The sequence below is a fragment of the Ctenopharyngodon idella genome, chromosome 6 (genome assembly GCF_019924925.1).
Source record: "Ctenopharyngodon idella isolate HZGC_01 chromosome 6, HZGC01, whole genome shotgun sequence".
NCBI classification, from domain to species: domain Eukaryota; kingdom Metazoa; phylum Chordata; class Actinopteri; order Cypriniformes; family Xenocyprididae; genus Ctenopharyngodon; species Ctenopharyngodon idella.
Window position 1 is genome coordinate 14,913,396 of NC_067225.1, and position 20,867 is coordinate 14,934,262.

Sequence of the window (20,867 nt, forward strand, 5' to 3'; positions counted from 1 at the left end):
AACAGCTGAAGTAACTACAACATTAATAACACTGAAATAAGAGCGTGCGGTTTATCTATCAATCAGATGCGCGTTAAAGTTATGTTCGTTGCTATAGCGGCACCCAGCGCGTTTCCTTTCAGAATCATAGTAAGGGAAATGTTCTGTATAAAGAGGAAAAAGAAGGCTTTACTTACTATTCCGTGAAGAAAAGTTAGTTTAGGATTAGTTGGAAAAGTGCATGATATTCTAAGGTAGTCTCTCCATGTAAGCATTACAGTAGTATGTTTAATGTACCTGGAACACTTTAATAAGGTTGTGTAGCCTTTAACACTATCCTACACTATAGTTAACATGAACAAGGCCTAACAACACTTTTAAAGCCTTTTAAAATTTTGGCTTATGTAAATTTCCACAAATGCCAATTTGTATAGGCTATTAAAATAAAGTTTGGTAGCATCATTAAGAACTAACATGAACTAACATTAATAATGGACAAAAGGGTTTTTTTTGTTTGTTTGTTTGTTTGTGTAGTGATTTTTACTCCATTCACCAGTGACGTAGTGATATTTGATCACGTGTCACTTAAGGTGTGGTTATGAGTGTATCAGATGACCCCTCCCCCCCTTTTGTAATAAGGGGCACCAGTTAAGAATACTATATCAACAATTTAAGAACACTCCAAAAGAGCTGTTCAATAATTCAGAATTAATATAAACGGGAGGGAGTTGGTCAACTGATTTATCTGAAGGATTTGTGAGAGTCTGGTCAACTAGTAGAGTCTTTGATCATCAACACAAGGAAGACACAGTTATAATAAAATCAATGAAATTTATTAACAATAGACATGCAAGAGTAAATACCACAACGATTAATAATGAAATAATGAATATGCACTTCTAAAAGATAATAAAATAATAATCAAAGGAAAATACTGAATTAAATCAAAGAGACAAATAAATGAAGTGAACACGGAATGGATAAATGCAATGATGTTAAATTGAATGTAGAATGGAAGAGAATTGTATGGGAATGCTTCTTATGGAAGCCACCTAATGGCTCTGGTAAAATGGTGATAAATAATTGCTTATTTATCATTCAACAAATAATATCCCTATTATTTGTAACAAGCTGACCTCAAGTAACTGTTATCTAAACAGGTTAGAAAAACATATGCTGCATGTATAAACTAATGGCAAGGTCTCTAGAAAGAGGTTTGGTAAGTTTATATTTACGTTCCACACAGTCAGGTGATCAATCCGGTAGCAGAGACGTCTTCCACTGATGATGCAGGCTGCGTGCAGTGGGAGGGCGCGGAGTTGCGATCCAGTAGTCGTGCCACCCTGGGCTGGAGGATGCTGAACTTCGGTTGCGCCAAGAGGGTCCTTTAGGATGGACTGGGCAGCTAGGTCAGATGAATCTTCACAGGTTCCTTTGCAGGCTGGCTGCGTCGCTGAGGAGCCGTGTGGTACAGGCAATGTCTGCCAATTCAGAGGTCCTTTACGGACTGGGCTGCGCTGCTGTAGGAGCCGTGAGGGTCAGATGAAGTCCCTCAAAGCTGGGGCCCTTTTTGCAGCTAGAGTGCAGCTGAAAGCAATGTAAAAGGTTTTGCTCGCGAAAGCTTCACCTTAACCGTCTTGTAGTCTCTTTCCTCGTCAGGTCAGAAACTTAGGACGTGGGGTGTCTGTTAATGTCTCCTTCCCCGTCAAGCTGGAAACGCAGAACAAGGGTGTGTCTACCCGGGGGACATATTTATCCCTTTCTAATGAGGAGGAGATTGAAATGTGGCGCCTTGCTGATCCTGGAGTGTGATTGGCCACTTTTATCTGAAGCAACCCCGGTGTTGCCCACCCTAGTGTGGAACTCATTTGCATAGCATAAAGTACAGTGTTAAAATAGTGTCTTTAACATTTTACCCATGCATTATTTCTTTACCAAACCTCTTTCAAATTATTAAAGGCATCGTAGGGAACAGATAGACACTAAACACAATATGAAATGATTAAATCATCGTCCATGCATTTGTTTATCTGTTAACAGGACTGTCCCATGACCTGTTGTTTTAACAGTCAGTGACCATTAACATAAACTGTGCTTTGCGTGAAGACGGAGTGGATGTGATGCAGTTTCAATCAAATTAAGGCCTCCAAACATATGGTATGAATGGATTTAGATAGATCTCTGTGGCCTCTCTTTATTTCAGTCACTGCTGCTCCATCCAGGGGGTCCTGAAGGAATTTATATGGCAGTCCTTGCCTAAATCTTAGGAATGAGTTTGGTGGTTAGAGTCAATGTGTCGTCCAATGAGAAGTCCTCTCCTTGGTTTTGGTGGGTGCAGAAGGTTCCCCTTCCTGCTCTGGAAGAGGTGTCTGGTAGTTGTCCTATCATCTTATCTGATGTTGCTGAACATTTGTTTATGTTCATTCACCAAAGATCCAGTCACAGTGTGGCACATCTTCTTACACACCAGCAGTTAGAGAGGGGCCCTGTCGTAAACTGGTCCCTGGAATGCCATCTTAACTGTTGTTCACAACATTTGTTTTGTTTTGTTTTTTGCCCCCACTCTCTAACCGCCTGAAGGTCGCTGTGTAATTCTCATCCTGACTAAGACGCTTTGGGAGAAGCATTTTAATAACCTTATGAATGCATATTAAAATGGACAATCAAATCAAATGAATTGAATCGCATCTAATTTTAATGTGAATCGTCTCGAATCGATTCGTTCTGAATTCGCAAAAATCGTTCTTGAATCGAATCAAACACCCATGAATTGGGAATCGAATCGAATCGCTGTATACCCAAAGATTCACAGCCCTAACTTTAAGGGTAGAGGGAGTATGGCCCCTATCAATTAAGTCCTGAAGGAAGGACAATATCAGGGATATATCACAGGTAAATGGGTCTTCGTTCAGGGCTGTACACCAGGCAGCGAAGACGGCGCTTGTGAGATAGTGTTTCGGACGTTCTCAGGGAGGTTTGAAGGCTCCCGTCGAGAAACCACACATGGAGATCCCACAGCTCGGGTCTGGGGTGCCATATTGTCCCTCCCACTTGAGAGAGAAGGTCTCAGGGGAATCGGCCATGGTTCCATGGACAATAGCTGAGACAGGTCCGAGAACCATGATTGGCTCCTCCATAGAGGAGCCACCAGGAGGACTTTGTGGGTACCCTTCCTGATTCGCTTGATAACATGGGCAATCAGAGCGATCAGGGGAAAAGCGTACAGGAGGAGGCTGGGCCAATCATGGGCCAGAGCATCCCTGGTCTTTGAAAAATAAATTGGGCAATGATAGTTGTCTTCTGAGGCGAAGAGGTTGACCTCTGCCCTCCCGAAGGCATCCCAAATTTTCTGAACTATGAGGGGGTGGAGCGACCATTCCTCTGAGGGAAGGATGTTCCGGGACAACATGTCCGCCCCTTTGTTCAGTATGCCCTGAATATGCACTGCCCTCAGTGAGAGCAGGTTGAGTTGGTCCTACTCTAGGACAGTTTTCGCTAGAGCGAAGAGGGGCTTGGACGAGAGCCCACCCTGGCACCCCTGTGCAGTTTCACTGCGTGATTGAAAAAGGCTTCAGAAATCAGTGAAAACAGGAGTTTCCCCGTTGCGTCTTGCCTGAAGGCAGACGACGCAGTACGAGTGTAGTATCGAAAGGGAACTGTACGTATCCACACATCTGTCAATAAGTGCGTGATAATTCCCACATTACAGTGACGGTAAATTTCTGCATTCTGCCTCTTGATACATTTACTGGTTAGTTTATTATGTACAATAGGTTATTATCGCATTAAGTTACAGTCACCTCTGTCACTCTGGCGTGCACTGACTTTCCGAAAAACCCTGCATGGATTGAGGCGTGTTAACCATGACAATAATTCAGCAGACGCAGGGATACATAGACCAGAAGAGGAACCCCCCTCCCCCTATCCCTACCCCTACAAATCGCACCCTGAATAAAGGTTAATATAATAATTCTTCTATTCTGCATTTTATTGATTCAATCATGTCATATTTCTGTCTTCAAAATGTAAAACATTTATCTCATATCATTTTTATGCACTTGTAGGCTAATTGCTATGCAAATGCATCCATGTCTCTTCTGTATGATGGCTCAGATGAAGCTCTGATTGATGACACTGATTGGATTTTACTGGTAACTGCCCTACAGCCTTATCATCTAACTGAATTTATCAATTGGAATTAACGTGGCAATCATACATTTAATAAAGTTGCCCCTGGGCATCAGTTTATGGGGGTAGGCTAAAGGCTACCACCGCTTAATAGAAAATAAGTTTGTTTCTGTTGCTGTCAGTATTGTTTTTGGAAGTTACATTAAAATGCAGTTAGCTCAAAAATATGAGGGCACACGACAGGTGCTGTTTGAAAGAGCATGATACATCTGTGTATGTTTAATGTGTTTGTTTAAGTGTGTGTTTCACTGGCTCCATGAGCACATTTTGATTGATCTAATTCTGGAAATTTCCAGTTGATAACTTAGCCTAAGACATGTGATTAATAATAAGACCGCACCAAGAGAACCATTATAATCAGTGATGCTGTGACTGTCACTTCTTGTATTTTGGGCACACCACAAGGTGTCACTGTGGCCTCAACGCTTCACCCTCATCTACTCTGAGCTCGATTGCTATGTCTGAGGTAAACCACGCCCTCCTCAATACCCTATGGACAAAGAAATGTAAAAATACATAAATGTAAAAATAAAGAAATGTAGAAATGAATAAATGTGGAAATTAACATATTGAAAAAATATATAAATAAATAAAGAAATGTGGAAATAAATAAAAATCGAAATGAATAAATGTATAAATAAATAAAAGAAAAAATAAATAAAGAAATGTGGGAAAAAAATATATACATAAATAAGGAAATAAATGTATAAATAATTATTTATTTATTATTTTTCTATTTTTTTTCTCTATGTATATTTATTTATATATTTATTTTTGCTTTTTTACATTTCTTTGTATATTTATTTTTATGTATTTATTTATTTTTAATTTTGGCAGACTTGGCATTCCATACACATGGGAGCTTTCAGACAACTCCCAGCTTACAAACTGTAATTACGAGCTCTATGAGGACGTGAACACTTTTACGAGCCAGAATCTAGGCTAATCTCTTTAATTTAGGCATTGATAGTGGTGCCATAGAAATGCATAATTCTTAGTCTGAGGACGTGAACAGCTCCGAATATAACGTCATGTGTTGTCATCTCAAGATTACAGTAATTACGTGGTTGCGTGAATGCAGCAAAAGACAAAACAGAGCAAAACCCTGACACACTGAATCATTCAACAATGTTCAAAGAGAAATGTCATGACTTATTTCATTGCACAACAAGACTATAACCAAATTATTGTTTAAAATGTGAACATAGTACCAAAAGTAGAAATTCAAAAAGAATGGATTTGTAACAAGCTCCCTGAAATAATCAATCAGGGGCCAGTGTAGTGGTTTCTGCTCTTTGTAAAAAAATCACACCTCAAAGATCTTTGATGCCAGAATTTTAGACTTTATTTTTCAGCAATAAAGCCGAGCAGCCTCTGCAGAAGACAGCTCCAGAATTCTGCTCCAATCTCAATTTATATGCATGCATCTTTCCCTGAATGGCCATACACCCTATGGATATTCTTTGGCAAAGTGTTCATATTTCATTCTTATATAGGCCTCTGTTCAAAGTTACAGATACACATTATTTTAATAGTAGAATTATATTGCTATTATACTTGAATTACTTATTTTCTAAATAATAAAATCTTCTTCACCAATTGCATAAACATAGCTGCTAAGTTAAGACTGTCTTTAGAACTAGTCTGACCAACTAACAATTAGTTAGGGCTAATCAGTCTTACTTTTCGTATTCAAGTTAGACCACCTTTTTATGTAACTGACTTAAAGTTATGACCAATCTTGAAGAAAAAATTAAATGACTAACTTGTAAGACTAGTCTAAGCAGTTTATGCAACGTGCCACAGGCCTTCACTTTAATCTTTCATTTTACAATGAGGGCTTTTTGCTAAGAAAAGCTGGCAAAAGCTTTGAGAAGAGTCATCATCTAATTTCATACAGTAAGATGCAGCAGTGAAATGGTTGATTGTTAATGCAGGAAGTTTTTCCAAAGTCCATGTTAACAAAATAAAGCTGTCTGGGAATCCATACCCTTGGTCTCATGAGACCAGGTCAGTCATCGAAGTGGTGCCGCAAGGGGCAGTAATGAAGTGCCTGGCCCACACAGTGAAGTTCAGTGGAAGTATAAAGTGCTTATATAGTGATGTGAGTATACTGAAGGTGTGGAGGATTTGTGCTTTATCACTGGTGTCATGAATTCACTGTAATACAAAAGTTTGAAAGAGATGATGCTACCCTTTTCTTGTTTACTGCATTGAGCATTTTTTTCAACATGACATTGACTCTATACATTCTCCCAAGGTGAAAAACCTGCAGTGTACAAGCATTTCAGCCAACCTTAACACTATTGAGCACCTGTAGGAGAATTTTATAGAGACAAGTTGCGCAACACTCCCATCAAACTGTCAGGGTCCCTTGTTTATTCCTTTTCTAGTCCTTGTTTGCTTGATTGTGTTCACCTAATCCTCGTATGCTCTGCTCCCTTTATATTGTGTTCCTTTCCCTCATGTCTTTTCTGGTTTGTTGTATTCATTGTGTGTGTGAAGTTTTGTTGCTTCCTTGTCAGGCTACATTTAGTGCTCTTTGTCAGTTCTAGCTTTGTGTTTATTTCCTTTTGATTTCTTTGTTCCTGTTTTTTTTTTTTTTTATGTCTAGTCGAGTTCCAGTTTTTATTTTGCTCTAGTTCTCCCCAGCTTTATTCTTGGATTTTCTCTTGTTTTTGATGTACTAATCTTTTACTTCTTTTCTCTATTGTTCCCAGCAAGGTTGCAGTTTTGTTTTATTTATTTTTTCGTTTGCAAGTTCCATTTAGTTATTTCTAGAATTTGTATTTCTTTTGTTTAGCTAGCTCCAGTTATAGTTTAGTTTCTTTAGTTTGTTTTCTCTAGTCTTAGTTGTCAGTTTTATTTTGTTTATCTCTTGTGCGTGTGTGTGTGTGCGCGCATTAGTGTCTGTGTGTGTGTTCCTGCCCTGCTTCCTGACTCTCCTGACCTGGCAGCCACTCTGGTGCTACTTCGCCAAGTGTTCAGCCTCTGGTTTCCTAAACCGCTGCCTTGTCTCCATTGTTGCCTTAGCTTCTGGAGCTTCCTCATCCCCAACCAGCCTGTTTTCCTGTTGGACCCTGTTTCTGCCTCATCTATCTTGTGCTTTGCCTTTGTTAGTAATAAATATATGCCCCTGCTCATTCTTCTATTGTGTCTGGGTCCTCCCTCTCAGAATCCTGAAACAAACATTAGGGCACGCAAGAAGATCATCCTCCAGGGGCCTGTACCATGATGGTAGTTGAACAAACTCAGGGTTATAGGATTAGTTTCGAGTTGACAAAACCAAACCACTCCAATCTGGCTTTGTTGGTACCATGATGCTGATCATCAACTTTCTTTGTCAACTCAGGCTTTGTGGAGCACGTGCACATGAATGCGTGACATCAGTGGTGAACAGCCAATCACATGCCTTGCAACAGAGAGAAACTATGATTCACTTCTCGCGAGAGAGCCAGCGCAACTCAAAACTCTTTTGCTGAAGGTTTCAGAGATTGAAGAAAATGAAGTATTTAAACTCATTTACACTGACAAAAATACTTGTCCATGAAAGAGGACTGATAAAAGAAAGTGTCTTGCTCTATCAGTGCAAGTGAAACTTGTGAAGTAAGTTTATATAGTTGATAATATATAGCGATAGAGACTCAAACATGTAAGGTCACATCATATTTAAAGTTTATTTACAGCTTATTTATATTACATATGATCTTTATATATTAATATTCATTAAAATGTGTCAGTGTCAGTTTGCTCACATCTGATAGGCCCAATTTCGGTTTGAGATCTCATACCAGAGCAGAGCAGCAGGTTAGCCGTGGAGCGTAAATTACTATGGTGATGAACACCGCTAAAAGCCAAGTCACTTTCATGGTACCTAAAACCCAGGATTGGCGCAAACTAATCTGAAACTTACCTGGCTAGCCAGCTAATCCGGCTTCATGGTACAGGCCCCAGGAGTTAAACCAGATAGATATGACAACTTGTAAACTCAGTGCTAATGTAGCAGTTCTGTCTACCTCTGTCTACCTCTGGTTTATTTTTTTGTTAAAGGGTGGACTGAGGAGCTTTGTGGGATGCCATCATCTGTTTTTACGGAAATGCGTTTAGCACGCAACAGTTTCTGTGCCATGTGAGTCGCATTACAGGTATGTTTTGATTTTGAGCATATAACCGTATGATTGTTAGCAGCCTGGCTGGTTAAATTTATGTTTTGTGTGTCAAATTTTACGTTTAAGGTGCGGGCCAACATGCAAGTGATGTTACAGTGGGCTTTGTGTCTCGTTTAAACGTCCGTTTGGATGCCTGTTGTGCTGGCTGCTTCGCTTTACTTCCTCTACTACGCTATATGTCATCGGACCTTTGTCACTGCGATCATTATCCTGTTTCTGTGAATCAAGGGAGACTGGATCGTAGCCTACGGTTCTGCTGCTGGATTGGACTCATCTCTCCACGCTGTAACTTAGTTTTAGCTCGTGTGTCATCACATGGTGTCTATTTCTGCTAACCATTTACATTTACAGCATCTAACACCCGCCTTTACCATCAGTTGTAATTGTGTGAGTAACAAACTTTAGTTAAATAGACGATCAGCCACCTAGCTGTCACCAAGCTTTTTGTGTTTTGGTTATTTTGTTTCTAAGTGAATTGTTATATATATATATATATAAATTTTCTTTCCTTATGTTTGATCTGAGTTTGTGTGATATTTATACATATTACTTTGTTTATTTTCTGTGATTGATTTAAGTGGTTTTTATTATTTTCTTTTCTTTCTTTTTTCTTTTTTTTTTTTTTTTGATGCGAGGTTGTTGTTTTTACATGTGTTTCTTTTTTTGTAATACTGCTGGCTACTGTTTCCAGCCTGACAACCGATTGGTTATTGTGGTGACCGGACACAGCCCCTTGACCAGTTTGGTAGGACTGACCTGGCGAACTTGCATACTGGTTGAAACTGTGTGATGCGTGTTTTTTTTGTTTGTTTGTTTCCCTTCAGAATTAGGGCTGCAGAGGACCAGCGTCTCTCGTTGCTGTGGTGGGTCTTTTGCCTGAATGCAGTGTTCACAGTGAGGTGTGGCATGCTGTGGTGTGAGTGTACACATGTGACTGCTGGGTTTCTTAGACTAGTGCGGCCAACCCCAATTCTGAATTTGGCAAACTGTGTGTGAGTGACTGGTTTTATTGAATTATTGTGGGATTTTCTATTATCTCAAATAAAGATTATTGTTGAAATTGACACCTCCTTGTCTGGTATCTGACACAGCCTTAACAAATTCTGAATGATTCTAGCCTTTTCCACTTCTCCCATTACTCTCACTGCCACACTAAGAAGGGTCATAGCAGAATGCTTCAAGTTTTTGAGGACATACTATGTGATGATAATGGAATAAACGTATGCACTCCTCTTTGCAACCCTTCATTTAAGTTAAATTGCCTAATTTGCTTATTTCAGAGATATTGAGGACACAGCATTTGTTACGTACTAGCCCTCTTTAGTATAGGTAAACTGGAGGGAAACTTTGTTGAAGTGTCTGGAGAGCAAACAGCCCCAATCCAGAACCCTACCTAGCCCAGTTTCCAGTCAGAGACCCACCAAAGATGGAGTGAATGCCAGGAGGAACGACCAAGCATGACATCACCCTGGAGCCTGAGGGGTTTTCATCTGAGGAGAGGTCCAAGTCAGCAGTCCCAGTCAGCGCAGAGGGTGTCAGAGACGAAGGGCTGGTTAGAAGCCCCGCCCGCCCGTCACTGAGAGTGAGTTTACCAACATCTACACAACTCCTCATCTGCCTAACCATTCTATACTGGACTCACTGGTCCCACCCAGCCTCCCTCTCCCACATCCTCTCCTAGATGTTTCTGTCAGCTCATCATCCCAGCCTTCTTCCCAGACCCCAGCCATGTTTGCTGTCCTGCCCGAGCTGTCCCCCATCAGTCCCGCTGTACCACCATCATCTCCTCTCAGTGACATGGGTCCATCGCGGGCCTACTGTGAGCCACCTCCTTCTGGGCGTGAGGATCCTGTGGCTCCGCCTCCGGCTTCTGTTCTGGTCTCTCCATGTCGACCCGTCGCCCTGACGACTCCACCTGCACTCCTTCCTCCTTCGACGTCTGCTTGGACCTACGAGCTTTCGGCTTCGCGGAGCTTCCTCAGCCCTCCGGATCCCTCCCATCTCGGGGGGTCGTCGCTGCGGCTCTGTCGTGGCCGTCGGTGTCGATCCACTCCATCAGCCCTCCATCTGCGCCGTGGGTTCCTCATTCGTCACTGCCATCGCCCTCGCTCCTCCCCAAGGTGGTGCAGAGGCCATCACCACCATGGCTCCTCCCTCCAGTGCCGCCACTGTGGTCCACCATCTTGGCTGGGGACTGGGCCACCACCTGGCTCATCCTCCAGCTCAACCGTCCTCCTCCTGAACCATCTCCAGCATCTTCAATCTCACCTTCACTCCACCTCCAAGACCCCCTCCAGGCCCTCCCCTTTGGATCTTCCATTACGGCGCGACGACTTGCCTCGCCGGAGGGGGATGTACTGTCACAGTCTCCAGATCAGTCACCAGCACCGGCACTACATTTCCCAGTGTCCCTCCTGTTCCTCACCTGCACTCGATCATCAATCACCCCCACCTGAAGACCATCATCATTACCACTCATCAGCACTCCCTTTATAAGCAGTCACTATCCTCACCACAGGGTCGGGTCTCGTATGTGCTAAGTGTTGTGTTGCATGTATACCTGTTCCTGTATATTCTTCTGTTGGATTACTAGTAAAGACTTGTTTGTAAAGTATCTTCTTCGTTGTGTGTTCCTGCACAAGCAACCTGTTACAGTAGTGAACTTAAACTGATATTTATTGAATCAAAATAAAGAATAGATTGAAACAAGCTTCAAGAGGGGGCAAGGCCAACAAAACAAAGATTCCTAAATTAATTTTAACCATAACTTATTTATACATGCATAAATAATAAAATAAACAACAATTGAGCTTCCCGGCCTCCCTAACTAAAAGATAAACAGGAGAAAAACGGTTTCAAACAAAATGAACTCCAATTATGAGTTTTCTCACACAAAATTGTCTTAAACACTGAAATCACAGTAACACAAATGGCTGAAACTTATCAGCAACAAGACACAGTAAAGCTATCTAGAGCAGGAGAGATCAGGGGCCTGTAGCATGAAGCCGGATTAGCTGGCTAGCCAGTTAAGTTTCAGATTAGTTTGTGCCAATCCTGGGTTTTAGGTACCATGAAAGTGACTTGGCTTTTAGCGGCGTTCATCACCATAGTAACTTACGCTCCACAGCTAACCTACTCCGGGGCAGGTTATGTTCTGGGTAAGAGATCTCAAACCGAAATTGGACCAATCAGATGTGAGCAAAGTGACACTGACACATCCAACGCAATAAAGTCCCTCCCCCAGTTTCTCTTCCTCCAAATTAAAGATCACTATATAGTGAAAACAAATGTTTAACAATGAAATTGTCTTGCTTTAATGATTTATAGAATTATTTTATGATTTATACATGATTTAAATAATTATTATATGATCTATATTATTAATCCATTTCACACAAGCAATTTTAGGTTTAACAGTTATTATTAAGCATTTATTTAAAATAAATATTAATATATACAGATCATATGTAAGCTGTAGAATCAACAGATAACTCTTTAAAAATGACTACATAACCTTACATGTTTGAGTCTCTATTGCTGTATATAATAAACTATATAAACACTTGACAGTTTTCACTTGCTCTGATCGAGCAAGATAATTTCTTTTATTTTCTACTTTAGTCAAGTTTCTTCTTTAGTGTAAATGCATTTAAATTCTTCATTTTCTTCAGCAAAAGAGTTTTGAATCGCGTTGACTCTCTCGCGAGAAGTAAATCAGTTTCTTTCTGTTGCAAGGCATGTGATTGGCTGTTTGCCACTGATGTCACGCATTCATGTGCATGCGCTCCACAAACTCAGGATCAAAGCCTGAGTTGACAGAGAAAGTTGATGATCAGCATCATGGTACCAACAAAGCCGGATTAGAGTGGTTTGGTTGTGTCAACTTGAAACTAATCCTATAACCCTGAGTTTGTTCAACTACCATCATGGTACAGGCCCCAGGTCCATGTGGCAAGTCACACGCCACAACTCTCTCTCTACTTTCTGTGAAGCAGTGCCGGCCTTTTTTCTAGCCTTCTCCTGGCAGGAGCCAATCAGTGAAGCTGAGGTTGTTAGACAGCAAACTATTGTCTTTTTAGAGCTGCTTCACAGCAGAATTAAATTCTATTTGCATCATTAATTACCTGTTTATCACTGTAAAGCTGCTTTGAAACAATTTGTATTGTATAAAGCGCTATATAAATAAAGGTGAATTGACTTGATTTAGTAATGCACTATAAACTAACATGAACAAACAATTGTATTTTTATTAAGTAAATTATTAAATCATGGTGACTTCTGGTATAGCCATTGTTATGACCCTGTCTTTTCCTTCTTTGCCTGGTGGTGGCAGTGTGATGTCCGGATGTGATGTCACAGTTAAATTGGATAATTTATGGGTGGAGAGTATAAATATTTGGCTGATCTACCCAACAGTACTTTCTCTGGTAGAACATAGTTCTCCAGAGAAGTTATTTGCTCCAACTTGTTTTCTTTTTGTTCTTAATTACTTATCAACTTTTCTTACCAATTGGAATCTTATTTTCTTTTATTTAACCTTGCAATTCAAAGAACTCATTTGTTTGTGTGGTCCTCTTTATGTGACGGTTAGGTGTAAGGTGTAAGGAGTTAGGTGTAAGGAAGAAGGGCTCCGGACCTACATTGTTAAACTAAACCTGTTACATGCCATAGAGTGTCAGTCATTGTTGGTATTTTTATTTAGTTTGTCTTGCTTCAGGAATGTATCGGCCCTTTACAAAGCTCCGTAAATACATTGTAGAGAGACTGTGGATGGATTTCAAAGCAACTTATCCATGGGGTGTAATGTGATGACTAAAAGATTGCGAGAAGGCAAAATTTCCTTTTTTCTTTTATTTCTGTACAGTAAGAAAAAAATAGAAGTGTATCCCAAACCAAACTTACAATTCTGGAATGATCACCCAGTCTTAGAAGCATGTCTACATGCTGCATTTTACAAAGAGGCATATTTCATAATTTTATTCAAAATCAAGAAAGAAAACATACTTCCTTTACTCAGAGCATTCTCACTTCAAAACCACAACACTCCTGGTTTTAACAGGAACTACTCTTCTTTTTGGCACACAGTTGTACTCTATAGAAAGTCACCACAACCCAAACCATACAATAATTCACTTTTGAATTATAATGGCATACATAAGTACACACATAATTACAAAATGATTGTTTAGGACTATAAAATATATAGGCAGCTATATATTTGCAGGTGTTTTCAGACTGTCATCATTAATGCTATTAATTTTTGATGTATAATGCTTAGAAGAAACATTTTCAATTTATTTCTAAATCTCACTTACTAAATAAGCATAAATGTTGTTAATAAGCAGCTTTACAGAAAATTTGAACATAAAACACTCAGTGTAAGCTAAATGTGACAGCAGTGAGTAAAAAAAAAAAAAAAAAAAAACTATTTTACAGAACTATATTTAGATTTGGATATTATTTCCTAAATTTGCTGAAAATTTTATTTAAAATGATCATAAATAATGATTTATGATTTCTGACCAGATGACATATTGACACCGTATTTAATCAATTTCACATTAACTTTGACAGCCATAGAAAAAATAACATTTTGTAAAATCATCACATCCTCACATGAAATCCTCATTTTCAGAGAACCTATAGACCCCAGTTTGAATAGTCCTTGTTTACATAGATGTAGTAATGAATTTTGGCAGTATAGTATACATGCTCCCTAAACCCACATTTGTTTGTAAATGTAAAGAGAAGCAATAACCCTTTATAATAAGGTCTCATTTGTTAACATTAGTTAACAAATGAGAGATAATGTATTAACTAACTTGTTTAACTTAATGTATTAACTAACTTGAACTAATCGTGAGCAATGTATTTCTTATATTCATTAATCTGTTAATATCACTTAATAAAAATACAGTTGTTGATTGTTGATTGAGATTAATAAATGCTGTAGAATTGTTTACTGTTAGTTCACTAATGTTAAGTAACTAATGTTAACAAATGAAACCTTATTGTAAAGTATTACCAGAGATGTTAAGCTGATTTTTAAGCCTTTGTAATCTTACAGTCCATTGTGTTGGCCCAGACATTACAAAAAGCTGACGCAGCTGCCATTTTCTTTATGCCTTCACTTTTGTTTTTGTGAAATGGTGGCTGTGCTGACCTCAGTATGAAAATCAGGGCTTATTTTCAATTTCATCAGCTGATAGTGGAACCTTCACTCTTTACGACAAAAAACAAAACAAAACAGAAGTGAAAATTTTAATAATATAACTTATGAGCTAAAACAAAGTTAACTGTTAAGTAATAATAAATTGTGTAATATTGTTTAGATCTGTGCCTATAATCAAAAATGAACTGTGGGCCTACCTGTAGTTGCCTGTTTCCAGATCATCTTCAGTGTTTCCTGATTCATAACCTATTTAAAAAAACATGTTAATTGATAAGTGCAGTCTCTACAAATGTCACTGGGGTTGCACAAGCTAGAGCTCTTCAAGTGTCAGTCCCAAATAAACTATTTTGTGACCCCTCACAAGAGCAGCCTGCAGCCTTTCCACACACTCACACACACACACAGACAGAGAGAGAGAGAGAGAGAGAGAGAGAGAGAGAGAGAGAGAGAGAGAGAGAGAGAGAGAGAGAGAGAGAGAGAGAGAGAGAGAGAGAGAGAGCGCATCTGTTTCCAATTTTTTTTTTTTGAATAAGCCAGAGCTGCTGTAATTTTCCCACCAGATATCCTTTCAGATATATCTACAAAGATTGTAACTCAGATTAAACATGAACATGGAAAAGTGGGAAAGTGAAACAGAAATGATCCACAGAGCTATGACTATTTGTTGAAACAGAAACTGAAAACAGAAAATGTCTTACAGAGAGAATGTTTAACCCAACACCATTGTTAATATAAAATCACATGCATTTGAGTAACATACTTAGAATAGGATGGGCAGAAGGTCGTCTACCATCTGTGAATAAATTCAGTCCAAAATTATATATCACTACTGACTACTCAAACCCGTATTGTTGAATAACCTTTAATTAGAGAACTATAGAGAAGTTAAAACATAACTTCACAAAACTTATAGTTGACTGCAGTTTAACCTAAACAAAAGTCATGACTATCAAATCATGATAAGGAAGTACTGTAATGCTTTATGAGGTCTTTCGGTAACACTTTCGTTAAGACTTCCCTTTACACAAGAACTGCTGAGGCCTCTTGTTTCTAAACTTAAGCATTGCCACATTTCCCATTTTGGATGCAAAAAAAGTAAAAATTCTGTTTCACAGAGATCCTTCCTCAGACATAACAATCACTGAAATGTGTATATAAAAGAAAATAAGAGTAAACAAAAGTTCAGTATTCTTTAGAACAAATGTTAAAGGTATACTCACGTTGACCATTTCTTTTTCGGAAAATTAACAGAGCAAACAGAAGACCAACAATAAGTGATCCAATGACCATCACACCAGCAACAATCTGTGTTGTATTAGATGCTGAAATTTCCTTTTCAGGATCACCTGAAGAAACAATATACATACAATTGAGACCAGCACATATTCTCCATGACAATGTTGCTATATATATATATATATATATATATATATAAATAAAAAATGTACAACAAGATTATCTTCAAGATAATGGGCAGATTTAGAAATTTGCTGTCTCACAGTAACCAGAGATATCTACAATATGCAGATTGTGCGGCAATATCAATGTGGCAATATGCTTTATTGTACTACTGTAAATTACATTGCTAAGAAAAAATGATATAAATAAAATCCCATAATATTGCCAGCTCCCTACAATTTGCTTTGTCTAAAAACATGCTCACTGTCTTCACTTTGAGAAAGTAGATCTTCAGAATACATGATACAATTATGTAAACACTCCTGAAACAGTGCTACTGTTAACCCTGAGTTATGTCTTCTAGAGATAAAATCTTTTCAGCAGATCATATTTTTACACAGCCTTCTAGCTATGTAACCTTCCAAAAATGAAAATTCCGTCATCATTTACTTCCCCTCAAAAATGTTCCAAACCTGTATAAATTAAATTTCTTTGTTCCGCTGAACACAAAGAATGATATTTGGAAGAATGTTTGTAACCAAGCAGATCTCGCCCCACATTGACTACCACAGTATTTTTTCCCTACTATGGTAGTCAAAACATTCTTCCAAATATTTTCTTTCATGTTCAGCAGAACAAAGAAATTTATACAGGTTTGGTACAACTTGAGGGGGAGTAAATGATGACAGAATTTTCATTTTTGGGTGAACTATCCCTTGAAATAAGCACTCGGGTAAGAGATGGTAAGAAAACTAGGCTTAATTACCATATGATAGTGATTTGATCGATAATGTGCTTTCTCCATCCTGAGCATATTTGCTGTTGAAGACGATGCATCTAAATGGCTCCAGGTCGTTAACAGACTTGAAAGTCAGTCTGCTATACAAGGCCACAGATTTTAAACCGTTGGTGTCCTTGGTGTCGGTTTTCAGTTCTGAATTCATGGTCCAATTAGTTTCATAACGGTCAAACCAATGGATGAAGCCTGCTGGGTAGCCATCAGTAGCATTGCAGTAAAGGTTGATGGGCCGTCCATCTGTGACAACTTCAGGCCATATGCTTGTGACTGGATTTTTGTACTTGGCTTTAGTGAGGGAAAAAAAACATTGATACATGTCAAGAAAGCAGAAAGTATTATAATAACCAGTTTTAAAAACAAAATGGCTAAGAATTTCAGTTTTATTTTATTTGATATGACTGGAGAAATTAAATCTCACCTGTGATACTGATGCTAAATTGTGCCATTTTTACACCACTGTCTGTCATAACACGGTACAGATATTCACCCTCATCGGAAAACTTGGTGTCAGAGATTTGCAATGATGGACCCAATTTTGGGTTTTTAAGACTAAAGCGTTCATCTCCTGATATAGATTTCTGATTCATTTCAAAAACTGGCTTTTCCTGTGTGATTTTTGTTAAAGAAACTGCAAGTATTTCCATCGTTTTAAAGTCTTTGACAATGCATCTGATAACTGTGGTCTCAGAAACAATTCCAACTGTAGGCAGGCATTCCAATTTCCACAAATCTGCTGAATATAGAAGTATAAACATAAAAAAATTGCATTATTGTATTTTAGTGAAAGCATAACTACATATTTATATTTAAACTAATGTTCAGAGTTTGTCTATTGACAGAATCTGTGGGATGCTGTTAATAATCAAAGAAAATAACTTGATATAAAAAATTATTAACTTGTATTGAGCCCAGAACATTCTTGGAAACTGCTCTAAGCACAACAAACAATCTTAATCTCTACTTGATACAAACATTGTGAAATTATGCTACTGTGCAAATCCAATAAATCTCTGAAGATTAAAGCATTGTACCTTGACTAGGCCTCGCAGCAGGGATGAAGAGAGAAACTATTACAAATACCATAACCATCAATGAAGCCATGTTTACTCTGAAAGGAAGAGAGAGACAGAGAGAGAGAGAGAGAGAGTTAACAAAATAACGAAAAGATTGTACATTGTGTTGCAGTGTAATTTTTGGTAACGTTATCTCTACTATTGTAAAAGTTTAGGCTCGGTTTCAGGAAGCAAACCTAAGTACAATGTTAGTTCGTTCAAATAAATACATCTTAAACAGAATATGGTCCTTAATCAGAAAATGTGCATGTAAACATGATACATACATTGTACATGGTGGATAAACATTGATAAGCATAAGTAAAGAATTGCAAAAGAGAGATGATTCTTAATGCTGATAGTGATTTAGAAAGAAAATTGCAACATTGCAATATAATTCATAATTTAATAGTAGTAAATAATAAATAATAATTAGAGTGCTAAATAATTAAGTATGTAGGCTATAATTGTTTATTAATAATTAACATCCATATCCACATTCAAATTAAGACAAAACAGCTTTAACAGTATTTTTCCATTTCTATAAACTAAGTCTCCTCTTTTGTGGCTTCTTTCTATAAAGTCTTAGCAGTACTGCAAGTTCCCACACATAGACTTTAGATGTTTGAGCACGCTTGTCTCGCATCTACATTTAAAATAACGAACTTAAGCATGCAAAGAACGCCACATGTGAACGGCCCCTAACTAGTAGAAAATCTACCCTTGCTCTACGCGTTTCGTACCTTCTCGTTCTGTGACCGGAAGAACTGTTTACTCCCACTGACAATCCCACATGTGCTGCAGAGAACCAAAGAGACACAGTGGATATTTCACTGACATGTGTGCGCACATGTTTGTGTGATCATGTTCATTCCACATTACATTTATAAGAGCAGTTAGCCACATCCAGAAAAATGAATGGATGTCTATGGGGCTCTGCTGGATGTAAATGATAATTACACTTTTTTTCCTAAAACTGTATTTCCTACAGATTTTTCTCTAACCAGCAGATGGTAGAATTCTGTCCCTAACACCTATGCTGTGTCCAAAATCACCCCATTTGACTCATACACAGGCGTTCAACGCATGTGCAGTTTTGAGCAATCTCTCGCCGCGAGTTACAACCCATGTAAACATCTTTTTCATGCAAGAGTTGTACAAATGAGGATACTTTCTAACCTCTTCGCACAATCTCGCATCTTTGTAGGCCTCCATTGTCCCTGTAGATTGCATGCATTCCGGTCTGTTCTGTTTATGTTTTTATTTTTTTTACTACCTTGTGAATTAACGCCCCCAGGGCATGGTTGCCACCTTGTGGATAAACAAATTACTGCAAAAAAATTACCACCTTGTGGATAAACAAATTACTGCAAAAAAATTACATGTGCAAAAAAAAAAAAAAAAAAAAAAAACATTTTAATTGTTTATCTAAGGCTTATACATAATTTCCATGACAAAATTCAAAATAAATCCTTTCATCTTACTACTGGAGCTGTTAGTTTGCTAAGTTTCAAATGATTAAACAGCAAGCAAAACTATGCAAAAGCGGCCCTTCCTGTGCATTTAGTGTCTGAATTCACTCACTCGTTTTCAGTCACTCTTTCAAGTGAACTGTATTAGTGAACTAATGTAGGGAATAGTTTATTAGTTTATGAGAGTATAGGGGGTGATTTTGGATTCAGCCCTAGATCAATATCCAGAAACAACTCATATTTAGTTTTGATCATCATTCAAGTTTATTTTATTTTTTTTAATATATATATAATATATATATATATATATATATATATATAAAATGTAATATTTCATATGCATGGTGTTGAGGTAAAAAAAAAAGAAAAAAAAAAGTACTTCATATCCCCCAAAACAGCATATTCTGTATCAAAATGAATTTCAATAAATATATTGTTAAAAGTCACACATTATTTGTTGTTTGTCACGTGTAGTAGTAGTAGACCATTTTTGTGCCGGGGGTAATAGGATTTTTCACCTAGCTAGGCTAGTAGATATACTGTAGCCTATTTCAAACCCGTGGGAGCACTGCTTAGCCATGAACTTCGTAATTGCATATTGTAAATTATTAAACCAAAAGTTGTATTATAACCTGGCTTCACTTAATTGTCCTGTTGTTCATTTGTGCTCTTAGATCCATGACTTTATACCACTAAATGAAAACGGATTGGTATGCATTAAAAAAATATTAGTACTAGTCCACTTTTAGAGCCCGAGTTAGGTTATTTCGTTGTGTTGACGCATGCGCAGTTCTTTATATAGCCTACACAATTTCCGTGTATGAAACGCATTAATAAAATCCAAATACATTTTAAGAGCCACCAGGCTACTCATTCATAAACATAAGAGTGGGATCCACTTCCATACGTGCCCGATTCTTACGCTGCTGTCTTTTTAGCCTGTAAGTTTAAGCAGTATTTGACCGCATTGTTCTGTAATTTTTACGATTGTAGGCTAAACCATATGGTTGTTCAACCTTACGGATATTAAAAAATGACACCATTGAAAATAGGCGAAAAATTAAACAAAACTTACGGTGTAAATGCTCTTCAAATGGACAAGGAGAGTAGAATACGACCGCACGAAGCGTGAAGGACTGCTTTTGTGTGCTTTCGCTTTCAGTATGACTAGCCTGTACGTCTTTTCGGCACACCCTACGTAACAGCCTATCAAACAAATAGTTTTATAAACCCTTTACTCATTATGCAAGCAAGTGAAAATTATTTTCAATATTGGAGCCATTTGTTTTTCTTAAATGAATTATATATTGTGAATATTTCCCAGGGAATTGTATCTGATTCCAAACTGTGTCTGATTCTCCATCGATTTCAGCAGCATTCCCTGAGCATATAGAACGTACTTATGTAAGTTTATTTTCATCCTATAGTACGGTTAAAAAAAAAAAAAAAAAAAAAAAAAAAAAAAGTACTGTACCCTGCATCTCTTTATAACATGCACATGGTGACCCAGAGCTGTACTTTTCCACTTAATATGTTTTGAGAAACAAGATAGATCTGGCAGAGAAGAGAAAACATCTGGCTGGAAGAGATCTCCAAAAATACCCACAACTATTCCCAGCAGCATCTATCCCAAGTCCT

The 20,867-nt window shown here is 38.1% G+C and overlaps 1 protein-coding gene across 5 annotated transcripts; it reads right to left on the reverse strand.

Moving 5' to 3' along the window:
* Window positions 1-13,172: 13,172 nt before the first annotated feature.
* zgc:174863 (uncharacterized protein LOC100136852 homolog) lies at window positions 13,173-20,445 on the reverse strand. Of its 5 annotated transcripts, none has more exons than XM_051897109.1 (9): window positions 20,305-20,427; window positions 18,501-18,555; window positions 17,737-17,813; window positions 17,124-17,438; window positions 16,673-16,990; window positions 15,729-15,854; window positions 15,269-15,301; window positions 14,706-14,754; window positions 13,173-14,558 (listed from the first exon to the last, which is right to left on the reverse strand). In XM_051897109.1, exons 3-9 carry the CDS (start codon window positions 17,804-17,806, stop codon window positions 14,513-14,515), a joined length of 957 nt encoding a protein of 318 aa, XP_051753069.1. In that variant the 5' UTR covers window positions 17,807-17,813; window positions 18,501-18,555; window positions 20,305-20,427; the 3' UTR covers window positions 13,173-14,512. The 5 variants fall into 5 exon arrangements, with proteins under 5 accessions (XP_051753069.1, XP_051753067.1, XP_051753066.1 ...); XM_051897107.1 differs by having other exon boundaries at window positions 17,124-17,435; window positions 20,305-20,410; XM_051897106.1 differs by lacking the exon at window positions 18,501-18,555 and having other exon boundaries at window positions 17,124-17,435; window positions 20,305-20,445.
* Between the last annotated feature and the right edge of the window lie 422 nt (window positions 20,446-20,867).

Coding starts and splice junctions, on each gene's coding strand:
- zgc:174863 (XM_051897105.1), bottom strand. CDS start 17,806: ATGGCTTCATTGATGGTTATGGTATTTGTAATAGTTTCTCTCTTCATC. Junction 16,991..17,123: donor ATTTAGCATCAGTATCACAG/GTGAGATTTAAT, acceptor CCCTCACTAAAG/CCAAGTACAAAAATCCAGTC. Junction 14,755..15,268: donor TTCTGCCCATCCTATTCTAA/GTATGTTACTCA, acceptor TTTTTTAAATAG/GTTATGAATCAGGAAACACT.